The sequence below is a fragment of the Apus apus genome, chromosome 4, assembly GCF_020740795.1.
Source record: "Apus apus isolate bApuApu2 chromosome 4, bApuApu2.pri.cur, whole genome shotgun sequence".
Lineage (NCBI taxonomy): Eukaryota > Metazoa > Chordata > Aves > Apodiformes > Apodidae > Apus > Apus apus.
The window spans coordinates 5184988-5205403 of NC_067285.1; the positions used below are offsets into that span (position 1 = coordinate 5184988).

At 44.6% G+C, this 20416-nt stretch overlaps 1 protein-coding gene across 7 annotated transcripts in view; it reads left to right on the forward strand.

Annotated features, from left to right (window-relative positions):
* Positions 1-544: 544 nt before the first annotated feature.
* FGFR2 (fibroblast growth factor receptor 2) overlaps positions 545-20416 on the forward strand; it is an 85319-nt gene continuing 65447 nt past the window's right edge. For 3 of the 7 annotated variants that reach the window (XM_051618884.1, XM_051618886.1, XM_051618887.1), the window contains exons 1-2: positions 932-956; positions 5187-5440. In XM_051618884.1, coding sequence (XP_051474844.1) covers positions 5266-5440 — 175 coding nt within the window. In that variant the 5' untranslated portion in view covers positions 932-956; positions 5187-5265. Of the gene's footprint in view, positions 957-5183; positions 5441-20416 lie in introns of all 7 variants that reach the window. The other 4 variants (XM_051618882.1, XM_051618888.1, XM_051618883.1 and 1 more) reach the window with 3 other exon arrangements.

Consider the following 20416-nt stretch of genomic DNA (forward strand, 5'->3'; position numbering starts at 1 on the left):
AGGGGGGGTCCTGCTCCCCTCTCTCCCCCTCTGCCTCTTAGCAGCCATCTCCCCACTTCTGACCTCCCTCCCACCCCCCGTTCTGCTGACAGCCCCCCGCAACCCCGGCGAAGCAGCGGGGCCGGGGGCTCCCGCACCGGGCCGGGCAGGACGGCGGGGGAAGGGGCTGCGGGGCCGGGGACTCCCGCACCGGGCCGGGCAGGACGGCGGGGGAAGGGGCTGCGGGGCCGGGGGCTCCCGCACCGGGCCGGGCAGGACGGCGGGGGAAGGGGCTGCGGGGCCGGGGGCTCCCGCACCGGGCCGGGCAGGACGGCGGGGGAAGGGGCTGCGGGGCCGCGGCTGCCGCGATTGGCAGAGCCGAGCAGCACCGTCCAGGAAACGGCTCGGGTTGCAGCGGGGGGAGTGACCAGGGGAGGGAGGAAGGGAGCCGGAGGAGTGCGCCGAGAGAGAGGGAAAGCGGGGAGAGAGAGAGAGAGAGAGAGAGAGAGAGGCGGGGGGGGGAGAACCCAAAACCCACCCACCCAGCCGAGGGGGGTTTGTCGGCTCGACAAAGCTGCGGCGTCTCGGGGAGAGCGGCTGGATGGAGCGGAGCGGCAGCCGCGGCGATGCCGGAGCGGGGGAGGAGGCTGCTGGCGCCGGGCACGGCGGGCTCGCCCCTCTGAGGCGGTAGCGGCTGCAGCCGAGCCAGGGGACGGGACGGGACGCCGGGCCGGCTCCTGCCTCTCCTGCTTCTCCTCTCTCCTGCTTCCCCCCCGGCCGCGTCCCGCGGGGGATGCGCCCCGCTGCGGGCTTGGGCTGTCGGGCTTGTGCTTGGGTTTGCCAGCCGGCCCCGCCGGGGCTGCCCGCCGAGTGAGCGCGGCCGCCCAGGAGTTTCTGCCCGTCCCGGGGAGTCTCGGTTCGGCACCGGAGCCTGTTACCGGGGCGCGAAGCCTTCCCGCGGAGCTTTCCCGCTGCAGGTAATGAATGGCATCGGGCTGGGGAGGAGCGGGGCGGAGGGGACAGCGCAGCCCCTAAAAAAAAAAAAAAAAAAAGCCAAGCGGTTGTAAGGTGGAGGAGGGCTGGGAATGCCGGAGCTTTCCCGGCACCTGGGGCAGCTGCGGGGCGGGATGCGGCGGGGCTCCGCTCCCTGGCACGGTGCGGGTCGGGCTCTCCGTCCCTTCATCGCCGTGGCGGGGTCGTGCCGCTTCCCCCCCCGCATCTCTCCCGGCGCTTGGATGCCCGGGTGTCTTTGGGGACGGTTTCTAACGGTGACAAGCAGGAGGGTCAGCGGGGGATGAGAAAGGAAGGCTCGGCCCCGGGGGAGCGTCCCTCCCGGTTCGGGCTCCGGCACCGCCTGGACGGGCCGCCCGGAGCCTGGAGCGGCCGAGGAGCGGGAGGTCCCGTCCCCCCTTCCCCGCCCGGTGCTCCGGGGCGAGGGGCCGGCGGCACAGAACTGCCCCCGCCTGAGGCCAGGGGGAGAAGAAATCCTCAATGAAATATATATTTAAATGCAAAACGGCCCGTTCAAACAGGGACCCATTATGCGTTTGGTGTGAAACGCTATCAACATTTAAAACTTCATTGTCTCCTTTGTACCAAATCCCTGTAAATCTTCCACTAGCCTTTACTCATTTTCATCTGAAAAGCCTGTTTGGGCTGAATAGACAGCAATCAGCAGCCTCTGGACTTCTCTCTCTCTGGAATGTCAATTAAAATGCAGATTTTTCTCCCCCCCCCCCCCCCCTGCCCCTCCTGATCTCTTAGTGGCAAAAGACTTGAGGAAAACAGGATAGTCCTGGAAAGCAAATGAAAGAAGTTCAAACAATGAAAAAGTACTGAAGCTGCCAGCCGGTTCCCATTAGTCCTTCAGAATTAATGTTTAATAGCTGTGATGCTCAGATTTGCTTGGAGATGAAGCTGTGATGAACAATCCTGTTAGAGATAGAGCGGTGTGTGTATTTATAGACACGTATGTGTTTGTGTATGTGTATATAAAGCTTTAAAGCTTCACGTACCTGGGTTTTTCTGATGGAGCCACTGGGCTTTTAGGATGCTTGAGATTTCTTTGTGGAGGGAAGATCCAGATTTCATTCAGATTTTGCTGTTCCCTGCCTAATGGAGAAAGATGCTGGAGAGTTGTACAGTGAGCAATGTATTGATTTGGTTAGCATACTCTACAAATTGTACTCTCCCTGGGGAGTGATAAACATCTTATAAACAACAATGGAAGTAGATTAAAAAGAACACTGAGCATTGAGTTTAATTAATGCCACTGCTGAACAAGTACTACTTGTTTGCGTGTGCGAGTGTGTTTAAGCTGAAGTAGAGCTTGGAGGAATTTGGTTGGGCTCCCAAACCAGTCTGCTTTCCCATGCTTGTCAGTTTGGCAAAGAAATTTGGGCAGGTATGTGACGAGGTGAAAATTGACTTGATGAGCGAGTGGCAAGGAGAGCCATCAATCATGGGAGCCTGACAACTCCTCCCCAAAGTGTAGGCTGAGAAGAGAGACAGAGTTCCCTTTCAGGGGGAAAAATAAACACTACGTGTGGCTTTCACTGAGTCTGAGACTCCAGGAGGGATTATGGTATTGTAGTCAGGAAGCCAGAATTGTGGAGGCCAAAAAGCATGCTGGGGCTGTGTTCCAAACATTGAGATAGAGGTACATAATTATCCAGCACAGGAGGTCTTTCCAGAGACTGTCCCCCAGCAACTGTGGCGATTAAACTATGAAAAGAATTTGGTTTCGTTTCATCTTCATCAGACTCTGCTTCTTTGGGGAAAGTGCAAACCTTGAACCCCGGTTGCTGTTGTGGTGGTAAAAAGGGGTTCGGCTCCACGAATGGGTCTAGAGCTCTGATTTTTGCTTTGCTACACCTTTGCAAGCTACACCTTCGAATTTCCTGCTGCCCTGTGGATCAAGTGTCCCTTCTTTCTGCTGGCAGAAAGATATGTTGAGGTGCAGAAGCTGGCTTAAATCTTCAGGTGAGATGATGCTGTGGTCAAGTAGCCTTGTGCTGCACTTCAGGACTGAGGATGAGGGTAGGACCCACAAACATGCTTTCAGTGGCATTTCATGTAGCCTGGAAATCTGAAACAGCTGAAATGTAAGTGGAATTAATGCTGTTAAAAGAGTCTGGAATACGTGCTAGCATTCTGGTATGTGTTCTTTTTTTTTGCAAAGTTCTGATTGCATTTTGCATTTCTATACCTAGCTTTTAATGGGAGTTTACAGGATGATTTATGGAAATTAAATTAATATTACATCCAGTCTGCTAATTAGCATTTCTCCCCGCTTTACAGCTGGATAAACTGAGCTACAAAGCTGTGGCTGGCAGACAGGGAGTTGGGGGCTTGCCTGGGTGGTAGCATCCAGGAGGGCTTGCTCTGGTCCTTCACCAAAGGTCAACCTGTCCCGGGGACAGCTCGCTTCAGTTCTACACCTGCTTTGTGCTTGTTTAAAGAAGTGCTGGTTGAGCTCTTTGCAGATGTTTGTGCAGTAGTCTGGTGGTGGTTTCACTGGAGATGTAATAGTAGTTGCTAGCTTGTGGTCTGGGATGCTCATGCTATGCCTAAATGTCTAAAGGAGGGACGGAGCTTTGAGCTGGTATCAGCTGTGAGGTGGAAAAGCTTCCCCTGAAGTGTCAGGGATTTGCCTGAAATACTGTGTATTAGTTATTTTCCCCAAGTGCCTTATTTATGTCGTCTAAAATCTGTTTCTACTGTCTCCAGAAGTTACTGTTTATAGCACCCAAGGTAAATGATGCCTCAGCAGACTTTCTGTCCTTAGCACTGGCAACTTGGTTTGTACGTAGCAGGTAGCAAAAGGCTAATAAAATGAGAATAAACTTTTTAATGCTTGGCTTTCTGAAGAGAGAATAGTTGTCCACGTTTCTGTGTACAGTATGCTGAGGTACCACACCCAAATGACAGGGAATTTTGAGAAGTTTACCTATTTATGGCTACACTTTCTCTTTTTTTTTTTTTTTGGGTTTTGTTTGGGTTTTTTGTGTTGTTTTTAGAGGTTGTGGGAAAAGGAGGGAGAGTGATGTTCTTTTTCCCCCGTGCTTTCTAAGCTTCCCTTGGGCTTCATCACATCTAGGATGAATCATTGGCCAGATTAGAACAATTGCTGCAGTTTCTTCATTTTATCCATTTACTGAAGTTTACCATCTTTTATTTCTGAAGCGGAAAATCGGGTCTAATTTTCTGGTTGAGCTGTTAAATCACCCTGTGAGGATGCTCTTCTGACCCTCACCTGGCATCTTAGTCTGGTGGCAACAGGGTCTCCCGAAGGGAATGCCAATTACTTCGGTAGCGCTTCTCCTCCATCAGCCCATGCCTGGATTACCAGTTAACTCTATCCATTTAAACCAGTTTTTACTGTGAATAAAGCAGACTTATTTTTTCCCCCTCTCTGAAAGCTAAATGTCAATCAGCATCACTGAGAGAGAAGAGAAATGTGTGTGCACGCAGGTTAGCATATATGAATGGAAAACGATGCTGGGGCAATCAGTGCCACACTTTATACGGGTTTTAATTGCCTGTAATGCAATGTAGCTAATTAGGATCCCTGCAAAGACTGGAGCTTTCACCTGTACAGGACTTCTCAGGCTTTGAAAGGGCACTGATCTGAGACAGAAGAAGGTAGATCCATAGGGGAGCTGGAAGTTCTGAGGTGTATTAAAGTTTTACGGATTATCCAAGTCTCAAGAGTATTTTTCAACAGTTTTCCTTGTGGAAAATTACTGAATTCTTGCAAATTCAGCTGGCTCCTGAACTGCCTAGGTGAAGGAATGAAAAACAAGGCAAACTTACATAAACCTTCAAACAATAACAAGAATATAATTTGTATAATTGTGGTAATTTTGCAGCATTACAGGTTCTATGCCTGCACATGTGTGTGCGTCTCCTTTTTTCAAAACTGTATTTTTCTGTCAGTAAAATAGCTCTCTAAATATGTGCTGAGAAGTGATTTTTTGTGAAAACAAGGAGGACTTGGTTACGCCTCAGGTGATGACAGAAACTGCTAACAGAAAATGAAAAGTCACTCACTTTTCACATATTCCTGAAGCTGGAAAACTGTTTTTCCCATCCTCCTCCTCCTCCCCCCCTCTCACCTCAGCTCTGTTTGGGGCTTTATTAAGTGTTTTGGTTTGCTGTTTAAGATGGTTTTGCTGACATTGTTACATCTCTCCTCCCCACAGCAGCAGCCGTTGTTCCAAGGGAGGAGGCATTACCCTGGCCGAAGGCACTGCTTTCTCTCCATGCTTCTCTAGAGGTGTTCAGATGGGATTAAAGTCCACATGGAGATATGGAAACGGACCAGGAATTTACTCTAAAAAGATGGTCAGCTGGGATTCAGGTTGCCTTATCTGCCTGGTGGTGGTCACCATGGCTGGACTTTCCCTTGCTCGACCTTCGTTTAATTTAGTTGTTGAAGACGCCACGCTGGAACCTGAAGGTAAATCACTCTAGAATCCTTAATTCTACAAAAGAAGTTAAAATTAACTGCCTGTATGTCTGAAATGGAAGTCAAAATCTTTATGTGCTTTGGTAAATCTGAGGCAAGTAACAGATTAGCCCTTCAGAGTTAAGTTTTTTTGACTTTTCTTGCTCGCACACGGGCTGTGTTCACGCAAGCACGTGCTAATTTAACCTTATGCAAGCGAGTGGTGTCAGTGATTTCACTTGGGACTGTCACCACGTTATATAATCAAAGTGTACAGCTGGCAGTTTTCAGGAATGGGTCTTTAAGGAAGCCAGTCTGTTGCACCTACACAAGTGTTACGTGTTGCTGTCTCAAGGAACAAAATGGCTGTATTGCTGCTTGTCTTTGGGATTCTCTTAATGGGAGAAGTTCAGAGAAGGAGAAATCCCAATAGTTTTTAGTCGTGTGGCCTGTTGGTTTCATTCTGCCAGCACTCTGCAAAAATGGTGTTGCAGCTTTACTGGTGTCTGAACTTAGAATATTTTTTCCCTAGTGTTGTTAATATCCAAGAACAATCGGTACCGTGTCGGGGTTGCAAGTTCTGCGAGTGTAAATGTTGAGCTTTGAATAGCAAGGATTGCAGTTCATTACTGAGAAAGCAAAGGCTAATTGAAACCTTTACATTGGAAGAGACATTTTGATAAAATCTCCTATTCTAAGCCTGCACCTGTTGGTATATTCTTGTAGATATATCCATTCCTCAAGCTTTGCAAAGTGGTTTTCTTCTCTGAAGAGAAGGGGAGGCTGCTTTGTTTTTTTCATTGTTGTGAGCTGATTGTATTTAAGACTGATTTTACTGTGTTGCGTAGGATCTTTCCTGCTTTCTGAGCACCTTGGGGGGAAAATGAGGCTTCCTTCATAAGGTTTTACCTGTCCTTCAGGGGAGTGATTACATTTCTAATAACTCAACTGTCACACTGATATAGTAAGTCCCTAGAACACTTATGACTTGGCAAGCTTGCTGGAGAGAATTTAGCCTTTACACATTCTACTACTCATGTCCATGGATACAACTTTTGTTTTTCTTTAACACGTTTTCATGCAAAACTTATTTGTTTCTATCCACTGCCTCTAAAAATAAACGTCACCAGCTAACACATTTTTAGACTCCGTTCCAAGTAGAATTTTATTGATGGCAGGGGATGAACTATTTAGAGACGATGAGCCCTCCTCCCCAGCAAGCATTCTGGAAAAAAAATAACAAAATATAGCAGTATTGTCATCTGTCAGCCTTAAAGATTGTTGATAGCAAGGATTTTTAAAATTTATTTTTTTATTTTGAAGGTAACTTGAAAATTAAGGAAAAGCCCAACTCTAAACGCCATTTACTGTGTGATTTATTAATTGCACATCTGGTGCCTTTTTGGCTCTTCAGAGGAATGACAGAAGCATGAATAATTCTGGTTACAGATTAGCTGTTTGTAGTGAGATCCTCTGGTTTGGGGGTTAAATCAGAGTGTGATTGCTTGGTTTGTGGAGTATTTTGCAGGGAGAAGAGTAATATTTTTTTGAAGGAAGCCTTGTAGTTTTTCAGCTTTTCAGGGAAAGAATAGTTTTTCTTATTTTACAAAGAATAGTTTAAAAATGTTTCTTCCACAGTGAATATCCAGAAGGTGGAATGTGGGTTTTATCAAACTGTAAATAGTTAGAAAAGCATTTAAAACTTCTTCCCTGGGCAGGAACGTTACTGACATGAAACAATTTCAGATGTGAGAACCAAAATCGTTACCAGAAAAAAACCCATGCTTTTAAGTTAATGGTATAATAACAGCTTTTATGCTGCAGAATACAGGGAATTGTGTGGGATTTATATCTGAGATTTGGCAAATAAAACCTCCTTTATGTACTTACCTTAAACCTCTTTTAAAAAAAATAACCAACTTTTTACACAATCACCTTCTCTGGGTTCTATCACTACCACCCACAGGCTCTCTCAGCTGATAAAAGACCCAACAAAAACCCTTAAAAAATTCTCTTCAAAGACAAAGCAGCCTTTTTTTTTTTTTTTTTTTTAATTTAGTAAATACCAAACATTTTGGCCACAGCTAATTTTGGGGGTCAGGTGCTCCAATAACAAACTTTTGGTAGGGCTGCTGACTGTGCAGTCGTTAGAGCAGTGACATTTCATACCAGCTGAGAAGGTCAGCAGGGCAATGACCTTTTGTGATGTGTTGATCTGTTCCTTAGTCTTTCTTCATGGACATCCTCTAAATTTTGCTTTTTTTTTTTTAATGTTAGGTGCTTTTATTGTTACTATTTATTTTCTTAGTGACTCAGTCCTGCATACAGCCTTTTTTTAATATTCTAACAGGAATTGAGATTGTTGCTTTACATTCCTTTGTGGTAGAGAATATGGTCTTGTCTCTTAGCTAAATGTAGCTTTAGGGACAGTGGCAGTCATTTTTTTGCAGAGTATCTGGTTAAGTAGGTACTTTAGCACAGTTTATGTGCAGGATGTGTCCTAGACATCATGCATCAAGGTGCTTTACCTTTGGTTATCTGCAGTCAATCTGAGCTCGTTGGTAGCACACTTCTCTCAGGTGCTTTTATAAAACCCTGGACTTGTGGAGCTCCGAGTCTCATCGTGCCCATTAGACATGGGTACATAGGGAAGTATTTACCCTGAAGATGGCATCTTGAGCCATTGTAAATTGTAATGTCAATATTGATGTCGTGGGTGCTGGATCTTGAGCAGGGTTGTTACAGGTCGTGGTGCTTTGTGCCTCAAGCAGCAATAGTAAAATCTGAAGCCCTTAAACAGTGTGAGCAGAAACAGGACCTGTAGGAGTTCGTTTGGGGACTGTCAACTATCAAATTATATCTTGCATCAAGTGTTTACATCTGTGTTTTTCATCCTAGGGAGTATAAAGACTTTCTGCTTTTAAATATTTAGAAATAAGTCCACCCTGGTGTGTACAAAGGAGCCATTCTCTTTCTGTGCACCCAGGCTAAGAAGGCCTTTGATGATAGCCAGCATTTCCAAAGGGCTCTGACCGCACACATGGGTTGAAGGGTTACTTTGTGAACTGAATAATTAGTTTAGACATATATTTGATAAATAGCAAGCTCTCCCTTGACCTTCCCTTGCCCAAGCTGTGTGTTATCGTTCTGCTGGGTAGCTAATTTGGGCTCTTCCCCACATGCAGAGCCTTGACACTGTCCTTGGAGCACCCACTCACAGCCCTCCCTGGTGCAATAACAATGTGTTTCGCTTCTTTTAATTTAGGTCAAATTTCAAGGGACTAATTTAAGCTTTCCACGAGGGGCAGCCTAATTCTGAGCCCTGGGAAAAGTGCAGTAGTTCAAAATGACCTTAAACGTGTGTTTGGGAGGCTCCTAGGAGCAGCAGTGAAAGAAAAGAGACCTTCTTTAATGGGTGATGTGTGCTTATTATGATGGGCTCTGGTGTGAGTAACGAGTTGTCACTTGGGTTTTACTCAGTCACAGCTATTTGCTGGCACTAAACAGCATACAAATATCAATATGTTCAGTGCAGTACCCAGAGCAGTGCCTCCCCTTTTCGGTGAAAATGTTGCATAATTTAAGCAATATACCTTAATCTTTGTAAAAATGTTGGCGTTTCTTAAAGGTTAACGTCGCCTGTGGTCACAGCACTTTGCACAGTCCACCCAGAGATCCTTCATGACCTGCCTGGATTGGGATGGTGGGTCTTCTGAGGGGCTTCTCAGGCTCCCAGGGAGCTGCCGTGGAGCCCCCATGGGTCCTCTCCATGCTGGTGCCACCCTGCTGGAAGGGCTGTGGGGCTGGTGGGACCCCACTCAGTGGTCATCTCCCTGGGGCAGAGGCAGTAGAGGGGCACCAGGGTGCTGCTTCCAATTTGGAAGGAAAACATATTTATTTATTTTTTTTAAGTTTTTTTGGTACAGGAGCAGTGGTTTGGATAGCTGCAAGTTACAATCAACAATTCAAGCTGATTAGTGAAATCAGAGGGTTGTGTGTTTTGTTTTTTTTTTGAAGGAAGGGCAATTATCACAGCCCATTATGGAGGAATGTGACATCCCCACAGCTCTGGGTGAGGGCTGGATGCCCTTTCAGAGCTCCGGTTCAGTAAGTTATTTGGCCCAGTACAGGAATTACTAGCTGAGATTCTGAGGAATTGTACAAGCAGCCAGATTGAATCAGACTTAATGCGTCCATTCTGGTTGAAAATCCCAGCAGAGCCACAGTCCTGAGTTGCAGACTAATTGGGCACGGGTAGGGTTGTTCTTTAGTGTGGGTGCTGCTGAGGCACCAGGAGTTGGTAACGAGTCAACTTGGCAGCTCTGTTGCAAAATAGCACCAAAAATTTGCACATTTCAGGCTTATCTGGAGTATTGCAGCTTTTTGAAGAAAAGAAATACTTAGCTTTTAGGAATTCGATTCCTTTAGTGTTTTTTTTATTTTTTTTATTTCTTGGAGCCAGAAGATTTTCAAAGATGTTGCTTTGTGGGAGGTTTTTTGTTTTGGTTTTTATTTTTTTTAAAACCACTTGCATAGATAAACCCCCAAACCAGCCACCAACTCCAATGGATGCATAGTTTTCTAATCTCTAAATATTTCTTCTTTGGCAGAGAACTTGCAAAAAATTTCAGGCTTTAGTAAGATTTTTTTACAGGCAAGTTACAAACCTTTGTGAGCCAAATGTACAGTGCAAATGCTGACATCTCCAGTTGTGCAAGGTTGTGTATGCATGAGATGATGGATTGTTGTGGTGTTTTAATAACAACCATAGCATAGGTCTAAATGAGCATATTTCTATATCCAGCTTCAGTAGAAATGCTCACTTGCCTTTATACAAATGCATTAAAAGAATAGTGTTTTCTTAGAATGAATATTTAATTTAGGAACAGATGAGTGTTTGAGAAAGACTTATCTGTCCCTATTTCTATCATTAATCGAGAAGATTTCCTTACTAGAGAAGAATTCCTTACTAGAAAGCTCAGATTTTGAAGTGTTAGACATTGTGAGTCCTCAAGGTTGAAGCTTTAGAGTAGAAGTGGAGGTTTTCTTAGCAGCAACACTCCTTAGCAATATACATCTGTGTTATTAAAAGAACCATCACCCACTTAGGCAAGTTACATCTTGTCTGTTTGTAATAGTGCACCTGGTTGAACTAGAAGAGAAAATTCATTTTGCTGCAGCTAAATAACTGCAAAATTCATGCTGAAAAGACATGAGGAACCCAAAAATTGTCTGAAATGAAGAGTCTGGAGTTTTGCACCACTGTGTCTGAGGGCTTGGTTCCCCAGCTGGACATGCTGGGCTCCTCCATCACATCTTCTACAGCACAGGGTAGGATGTACTGGTGGGTGTTTGTGGTGGCTGTGGGAAACTGGACAATACTGGATTTGGCATGAAGCCCTGCTGGGGCAAAATTATCCTTACAGCAGTTTGGGAATGGATTTGAAATTCAGATCTTGGAATTTAGGTCCAACACTGTGTGTCTGTAGCATTTTTCTTTGGGGGGGGGAGGGTTTGGGGGATTTTGGCCCCCAAATCCAAGGTGCGGTCTTGTAGTACGAAGGACTAAACTGGCTTTTAAACTGATTGAAAGCGAAGTTGGAGCAACGAGCAAATCTTAAATAAAGACCAGATTTTCAAGAGTGCAGGAGCCAACAGCTCCTGTTGTAATTACGAAACGTGCCGAGCTGTTCTGGAAATTTGGCCCTTCGGGTTTCGAGCGGAGTCGGGAGCGTCAGCAAAACTGAGTTGGCATTTGCTGCTTGGGGACTGCACCTCTCAACTAAGGCAGTTGCAAAACGAGCTGTTCTCTAAGAGGGGTAAATATTTATGTAGATTTAAAAAAAAAAAAAAATCAGTTTATAGTTTGTGTACCAATTTTGGATGTCGCCAGGGTATTCTTGCCTGTTATTTATCATGGCTGAGCTGTTGCGTGTTTTTTTGTTGTTGTTTTTGTTTTTAATTTTGGAACAAGAACCCCTGTTTTAGGGGTTTGGTTTTCCTGGATCTACTTTCAAGTGTCAGAGTTGTCAGCAGCAGCTTGTCTAGATGTTTCTCATAGGCTTCACTTTCTGCTGGTTCAGGTCCTTTTGCTGCTTGTCGCCACACAAATGACATTATCCGTATCAAAGAGAGGGAAAGAAAGGCAAACCAAGTTCTAGCTGAATTGTACCCTGCCGCTTCCTTCACTTGCTGTGCTATTATTATTTTAATTGTATTTTTAAAGTGACTGTAAGTGAAAGCATTTGGTGAACCTCAGCGAAGCTGAGGAGTTGAGATCTGACCTACTTTCCCTCCCCTCTTCACATGCCGTTGCAAGTTGTGTGTAATTATTGCTTTTCCTCCCCCTCAAAAGAACTGGCTCATCAGTTTGGGACACAAACTCATGTCAAGCAGCCTCACAAAGTGTCTTAGGGTAGCAAAGCCACAAGAACCCAGTAGGAGGAGAAAATTCCTTTGTATGGAGGAAAGGGCTGCATTTGTGAGGGCTTACTGGGAAGGGCCATGTGCTGGGAGGCTGGAAGGGAGAACAGAGAGGATGAGAAGCTGCTGGAGGAGGAGCAAATAATATTTTGGCCATAATATTTTATTTTATTTTATTCCTAGCTTTTAATGAATTTCTATTTTGAAAGGAGTTCTGTGAAGTGGTGGTTGTCACCTCAGGCTTTCTCTTGGCAGGGCTTACCTGCACTGGAGCTGTTTCCAAGTGGGGTTTGGAGTTGGACTCTGTGCCTGGGCATCCTTTACCAGGCTATATGGACCAGGACAAGTCTGTAGGAGCTTGAATAGTGGTTGGATGGATCAAAGCTCTGCGCTGCAATTTAGTTTTGCACATAATAAAAAGTCGTGATGCAGAAAAGCAACGTCAGGCTCATAACAGCCTTTCTTTACAATGACCTACATGGGTGTGCAAGGAGAGCTTGCTTTTGTGGGACTTGCTTTGCAAGTTCCTAAAGTGCCCTGCTCAGTGTCTCTGTGTTACAATGTTTAATTTGTTTCAAGGAAAGTAAGATGATTTCTAATGCTGAGTGCCACCCAGCAGTCCTTAAAAAATCTTTTTGAAACCCCAGTTTAAATTTTGAGCAGTTCTGAAGCTTGGCTCTATTAAACATAGTTTAATCATGTACAGTGCTGAAGTGCCCAGATTTATCTGATGTTGTTTACTCACCAGGGAGCCATGGGTATTTCAGATGTGCAGGATAAACGTGAAGGATCTGTAATAAATGTGCAGCACATCCCACCCAATAATAACCCTTCTCTTAACAATTCAGAAGCATTTGAACCATCTTCCATTAGTGTGGCCAAGTGCCCAGGAGCCGCTGCGGGTGACAGTGGAGGTGTCTGGAAGTGAAAAATAACCCTTGAAATGGTCATGGGCCACCTGGAAGTGCAGATAGCCAGCCTAGCTTCCACTTCAGGGCTTGTTCTGCTGCTCCTTCCTCGTCCTCATGTGCCACTCGTGACTCTTCCCTGTGTGGAGCTGGGATTAAATAAGCTCTGATGCCTTTTGACTAAATGTTTTTTTTTCCATTAAAAGGGAGCCTGGTATGCTTTGAAGTAGTCAGAGAATATCCCATGATTTGTATGTGTTGTGGACAGTACTTTCCAAAGTGCTGAGGGGATGTTTCAGGGATATTGTTTCCAGTGACTGTTTTCAAATCCCACTTTAGGAAGTGGGAGAAGATGAATTTCAGGGGAACGGGCAAGATGAGACTTCCAGACGAGCTGCTAAAATTAAGAGGATTTGTATAGTTGAGTAAAAATGGGACTGTGTACAAAAGAAACAACTGCTGACTTGCTTATAGGGAATCTGAATAGATGTTCTCTGCATCCAGAACTAACATTTGAACATGAAATTGTGCAATATTTAACTTCATGGTTGTAATTTATTTCTTTTGTGTGTTGAGTAGCAATAGTTCTGAGCATGGCCTTTGGCAAACCTGGGAAAAAAAGGTTGTGTTTTTATGTTTGGATTTGTGCTGTGTTCTGTTATGTTCTTATGTTGCTCTTGAAATGCAAATAGAGAACCTGAATTAAAGTTACATGTTGGAATAGATGAAAGAAAATATTAAAACCAAGTAAACCCCTTTGCAACTAAATATATGTGGTCATGCCTTTTCCCAAGGCTGCATTATCTTCTATGGAGCCTTTCCCAAGAAGACCTGTATGCTAAGTTGAACAATGGGAGCTGGTTAAATTGCTCTGCTACTTGGTTATGTGCAGAACACAGTCAGGAAGATTTGGTGTTCTGCCCTTGCTGCAAGTAGAAATAAGAAAATGACCCTAGTCTTGGATTCTACTTTTTGGAGAAAGAAGGTTAATTTCAGCTTTTCATTTGAGGTTTTGGCAAAAGGTGGTACATTTCCCCTTTGTATTGTATAATAGATTACATGAGAAGACTCTTCTGTAATGAGTTTAAAGGGTAGTTAATTATTTTTGAGATTGTGTTACATATGTGTGAGGTTTGGATCGTATTCCCTAGTACTCTTAGCACAGAGACTATCACTCTGTCACTTCAGGCAGTTGATGGAACTTCTGGTTTGAGCAGAAATGGTCAGGATCTGGTGCCTGGAACCAAAGTTTCAAATCCTGAAGTTGGCCTGTAGTTTCTCATTGTACTGATGAAATGATAAAAGGCAGCACAATAATTGTAAGGGTTTTGGTGTTGCTACTCAAGGTTGGGGGTGTTTTCTCCCTCTTTGGTCACCAGGTTTTTGTGCAGAAGACAGACATACTGATGCTTTGCTGTTTCTTGCCCTATCCTGTATCTGGAGATCAAGCCTGTGGTGACTGCTGTGTAAAGAAGTCTTCATCCTGTAAGGAGCAGACCGTGAAGAATGGGGAGAAACAGGAAGAAATTGCAGGGCAGTTCCCAGCAGCAGGAGGTGGCCTTGCTGGTCTCTCTGCTGTTTACTTTGAACTTGGCATGCTGTGAGTCTTCCCTGGCTGGACTTCCAAAAGCATTAAGCACACAGCCAAGCCCATGAGCATGTGATACTTGGCATTTTTGACGCATGTTGCATGGTTGTGCAGCCATAACTCAACAATCCCAGCTATAAAAGACAGGTAGGAGCAAGCAGGCTACAAGTTGTAGGACTTTTTAATCTCTTTGTGAAGCCTCGACAAGTACAATTTTTAATTTATTATTTTTTTTTTTTCCCTTTTGAGAAGGAGTTGTGTTCCTTTAGCCACAGGGTGAGGCACATCAACCCAACTTCTTTGTAGCTATCAAAACCGTGCCAAAGTGGTTTGGGAACCTCACCCCATGTCAGCCACCCCACCAATGCTGCAGGGGACCTCATGAGGTTTGCCCCCAGTGCTCTGTTCTACTGGGGGTGATGAGGCCCTTGTGTCTGTAGCCAGGGCTAAATGCTGCTTGGGGTAGTTACCTCAAGGAGCTGCAGTTCTGTGGCTGCTCATCTGTTAAAGAGCATTACACAAGGCAGGTAGATGGAATGATATGGGGTTAATCTTTAGGTGCACATGCAGAACTTCACTCTAGGCCAGGGGGTCCTGCAAGTGGTGAAACTCTTTGCTGCTGCTCACCAGAATTATTTATTTTTCTAAGTCTTCAAAGCTTAGGAAAACAAGTTAGTTCAGTGTAATATTTTCCCTTACCCATGATGATATTGGCAAGTATTTCAACTGGAGGAGATTCACTTATTTTTATGATCTTAGTATATGTAATGCTCAATAGGAGTTGACATGGTGCTGGAGGTCCGTGTTGTAGCAGTTCAGTGTGGCTGGAAGCTCTATGCTTGATGGAGTACCAGGCATTCGTGTGTGGCAACACTTACTTCATTTTACAGTTGTTTATTTCCAGGACAAAGAAGTTCTGCCTCAGATACCTTTTCAGTGGTCTGCTTTTGTCTTTTGTACCCATCAGATGACAAGGTCCTTGTAGAATATGGATTACAGGGTTAAAAATGCCAGGAAAAAATAAAATAAAATCTCAATTAATTTTGAAGAGCCTAGTGCTTAATGTTTTGTGAAAATCACCATTTTCAAATGGAGCAGCCTGGGAGCTTGTTTTAAAGGGAAAAGTGAAAAGTTTAAATCTGCCACTTCTTTTTGGTGGCATATCTCCTGTTCTTTGGGGCTGTTTGATGAAGTTTTTCTACAAGATGTCGGGGTTTTTTTCTGTCAGATTTGAACAATTAATATTTTTATACATTGAGGAAGGGGGAGAATGATTTGTGCTCTTCTGTTCACAGTGACAAATGATTTTTTTTTTCTTAATTTTTTTTTTTTGTCTTTTAAAATTGTAGAAGGAACCTCAGTAACTTGGAAAGCATTTTGTCAGAACAGAGACTTCCTGATTATGGCTGGCAGAGGCCGAGCTGGGCATAGCTGGCAGCAAATAAGACAGCAGGAATCCAGTGACTTTGGAGAAGCAGATGGATGAATTGCAAACACTATTTTGTCCCCCTTGGGTCTAAGGAGATGCTCTCAGTCTTTGTGGCTTGGGTTTGCTGGTAGCTAACAGGAGGTAGTCACTGGGGCCAGGACTGACTCTGCATGTTTAAACCAGTGGCTGTTTCTTTTGTAGGCTGAGTTTATCCATCCTCAGAAGAGGACTTTGTGCTGGTCTTAATATTAGCTTGCCAACTTAAACTGAGGTGCTCATCAGCTCGTGCCTGGGAGGTGGGAGGGAATGTTGCCAACCTGACTGATGATACCTGGGCTTCTCAATCCCTCAGAGACTGTCTCCTGGAGAGAGTGTAGAGGCTTGGGTTTGACTCAAAGTCATGGGGTTTGTGGCTATTCTGCTTCAGGCATAGCTTGGCATCATCATTCTGTGTTGCTCATTCAGTGTGGTCTTGTTGGATCTTTCTCAATGACAGGAAAAATGGGAGAATAGGTGGGAGAAGCAGGAGGAGTGGTGGTGGTTGACAGCATGGTGTTCCCCATGGGGACATTCAGTTTTGCAATGAACCTCTTGGGTTCTTGACAGGTCAGGTCCGTTGACCTTTCTGGGCACGCTATGGTGAGTGTTTAGTTATTTACTAAAGGCTTTTGAAGAGAAAGTGGCTTGATGGGGTCTGAGGCTTTTGTGTTACAGGGAGTTGTGTGAGAATCTTTGCTGGGGTTAGCTATTAGTTGATTGCTTAATTATTTGGCTCTGTAACTAAGTAACTAAATGTCTTGAGCCTTAAGATAAGCAGCTCTTTGTTAACATTTTAATAAATGGAGGCAAATAATAATAATAATTTAAAACCTGAGGAAGTAGAAATCTCTTGTTTCAGTGACTGAATCTTGAATGGAAGTGTGATTTGGAATAGAATTACATCTCTCATAATAATCTGACATAGAGCAGTCAACATGTCCTCAGTCCTCTATTGTGGTTGTGGTTTTTATACAAAGGTTTCTTACTCCATTTGATGGCTGGATGGCATAAACTGTGCTCAGAGACTGTACGAGCAGGCAGAGGAAAAGTTCATGTCTGTTTATTTAAGAGCAGTTTGGTTTTCCAGGGTGGTATTGCTCGATAGCTCCACCTATGAGGTTAAAATACATTGTGGACACCACTATGACAAATAAGGATGTAGCTGAGAGCAGACAATAGCAGAAGCACCGTGGCCTCCCTTTTCTCCCAGTGTTTGAGAACACTGCCAGGGGTTTTACACATGCCTTTGTTGCTGGTTTGTTTTTTAAGGGGTGGTAGACAGGTGTTATTCACATCAGGTAACGCACCTTTGCAGTAGGAACTAACGTCACAATGAAAGGATTTTCAGGAGGACTGGGTTAGAAAGGCATCCTGGGCTGCCTTCCCTTGGCTGTGTAGGGCTTGCCTGGAAAAGGGCTGATTTACGGGCTTGTGGGGATGCCTGAAAGATACAGTTTCCAGAAAGAGCTTCAGACAGGGCCAGTGGAGCATGGATTTGATACGAGATCATCAATCCTTGGTTGGTGCTGCAGGCTCTGCAGGGCTATCTTCTCCTCTTCCCATCTGGCTAAGGGAAGACTTAGGAGGATGGGTACCAGTGAGGGCTGAGCAAATCTGCAGCCCTGTTTCCCTGGTGGGCTCAAAAGAGGTGGAAACAAGGAAATAATCCTGATGCCAGGTTCAGGGGAACCATTATTTCATGATCCAACCTGCTTATGAGTGTAAAATTGTCCCTCAGTCTCTGAGCAGTGTAGAAATCCTTGTGCAGTCTCCTGGAGAGAGATTTAACTTTGCAGCATAGGTTGTTTATGTGCTGTGGGGAATTTTGTAACAGTTTTAAACGGGTTGATTTTTGCAGTGAAGCTGCTGGGCAGACTCCTGCCTCAGGATCCCACCTGTTCTCTGTTTGCGTTTGGGCAGCATTTCAGACCCACACTGGAAAAAGTTTATAGGCAAACATTATAAAAGGTGACAGTCTTAAGTGCTGCTACATCCAAGTTTGGCAACACAAAGGGTTACCTGAAGTAACTCACTGTTTCCAAACATGACTTCATTATTTCATGACAACACTTGTGCTGTATCTTCCCTGATACTCTGGAGAGAAAGACATGGAGGAGGATAATGTTTACCAAATGCTAATACCTGTTTGAAACTTGTTTGTCTTCAGTATACTACTACTTTTTCTGTAAAAGGATTTTTTTTAATTTGTAATTTTGAAATAAATTACTGCTGTTGAGTTTGGATTTGGGTTTGTGTTGAAAGACTCACTGTAAATTTGGGGATAATGGTTTAAAAAGAGATTAAATCAAGTATGAGAGGTAGAAAATTATTTCCCTTGTAATTGTATGTGAACAACCAGTCTGTCCAGGAGGACACTGTGTGACCTTCCTGAGAGGTTCCTGGGGCTCTTCAGTGAAAGCCTCTATTGCACTTAAAGGAGAGTTATCTTCACCCACGGTGGCTTTTAAAAAGCTTAAACAAAGGCATTTTTCAAGACTCCTGTACATTGTTGGCACAGTGTAAACTCTGTAAAAGAAATTTTCTTTGCCAGTAGAGCGTTACAAAGAAGTCTTAAACTTCAAAGTGAATGAGCTAGCTGGCTTCAGCTATTTTAAAAAAAATAATTTGACAGTGGAATCTGAATTTAAAAAGTCTCCAGCAGGCTCAAGTGTACTCATTGCTGTTAGAAAATATATGTAGAAAGGAGCCCATGCTCCTTCTGGAAATTATATTTTTAACAGTACAGCACAGTGCTCAGTGAAACACCTGCGTTGCAGATCTGTGGATTCATGACTGTATCAGCAAGACTGAATTAGATTACAAGGAATATAAAGCTGTATTGTAGCTTGTCCTGGACTTTGAGAAGGAGCTTCGCATGCTAGAAAGCTTAGAGAACTTCTTATAGAATCTAAATCCAAGAATCTTTACTGTCTTCGTAATTGGTCTTATTTAAATGGTTTTATGTACTTCTGGCCACCATCTTGGTGTGATACATGTATCAAATCTGTTGTTTGAAAAACTGGGTTTGCCCTAGAGGAAAAGCCAGGAGAAGCTGTGCTTGTTTTGCAGATCCCCGAATCTGCTCTCCTTTGGCTTCAGACAAACTCCTGCTGAACTCCCTGAAGCAACAAGTTCCAAGGAAAAGCTGGGCATGCTATTTCCAAGTGCATCAGTATAACCCAATACTGAAATGCACTAGTGTCTCACTGTGGTGGTACTCATAGAACTGTAGAATGTCTCAAGTTGGAAGGGACCCAAAAGGATCATCAAGTCCAACTCCTTGCACCTCACAGGGCCATCTGAACCTAAATGACTGACAGAGCTCCAGCATTCCTAAACTGCCATCCACAGGCTTCTTTAGATGTGACTCTTGTTTCAGATTTCTCTGTTGAAGGTGTGATACAAAAAATGACAACACTGTACCCCAAGAATGAGGAACACAGCTTTCAGGGTTTTGGTATTCTTAAATGCAAAGGTGGACACCCAGAAGTCACCTGTTTTAATATTCCCTCAGACTCTCACACAAGCAGAGAGAGGTGTGTCTTATCTATCTGTTCCAAGAGCGACAGACAGTTGGTGCCCATGTGGGAGCAGCTGTCCATCAGGAGATCCTCCTTGTCTGCAAACAGAGGTAGCTTTCCTGCTGCTTTCGCTTATTGACTTTTCGTGGCAGCCTTGGTGAGGCCAAGACGCTCATGGGAGAGGGATAATGTGGTTGCAGGGAGAAATTGGTTATAGGAGCAGTCCCTAAGAGGGCCACAAAGATAATGAAAGGGCTGGAGCACCTGTGCTATGGAGACAGGCTGAGAGAGTTGGGGTTGTTCAATCTTGAGAAGGCTCCAGGGAGACCTTAGAGAACCTTCCCATACCTGAAAGGGCTACAGGAAAGCTGGGGAGGGACTTTTCACCAGAGAGGGAAGTGACAGGGACAAGGGTAATGGTTTTAAACTGAAAGAGGGGAGATTTAGGCTGGACATTAGGAGCAAATTCTTTCCTTTGAGGGTGGTGAGACACTGGCCCAGGCTGCCCAGAGAAGCTGTGGCTGCCCCATCCCTGGAAGTGTTGAAGGGCAGGTTGGATGGGGCTTGGAGCAACCTGGGCTGGTGGGAGGTGTCCCTACTCATGCAGGGGAGTTGAAACGAAATGATCTCTAAGGTCCCTTCCAACCAAAACCATTTGATTATTCTACACTGGGCATGGCCCAAATGTGTCACATATGTTGTGGGGGGTCCCTCCACCCTGTGGAGACAGTCCCAAGTGCCTGGGGCTGCTGCTCCTTTTCCCCTGCTGAGAGCCAGCCTTGGAAGGGGGTGATGAAGCCCTAGTAACTATAGGCAGATGTAGTTTCCCAAGGATGTTTTTCTGGAAAAAGTGTGGTTTGACAATCTTGTCACTATTTGGTTACAAAGGGGAACTGACAGATGGGCCATTTTGTTTTGGACACTGACTTTGAAAGCTTTACATGTGTCCCTGGGTTTCTGCCGGGTTCTGCTTGGGAGAGGCTGTGGAATAAGAAATAAGCAAAAAATAATAATAAAGGAAAAAGTTACTCTGGGAGCTGAGCTGGCAGTGTAGAAGGCAAATGTAGATACTTTGGGAAG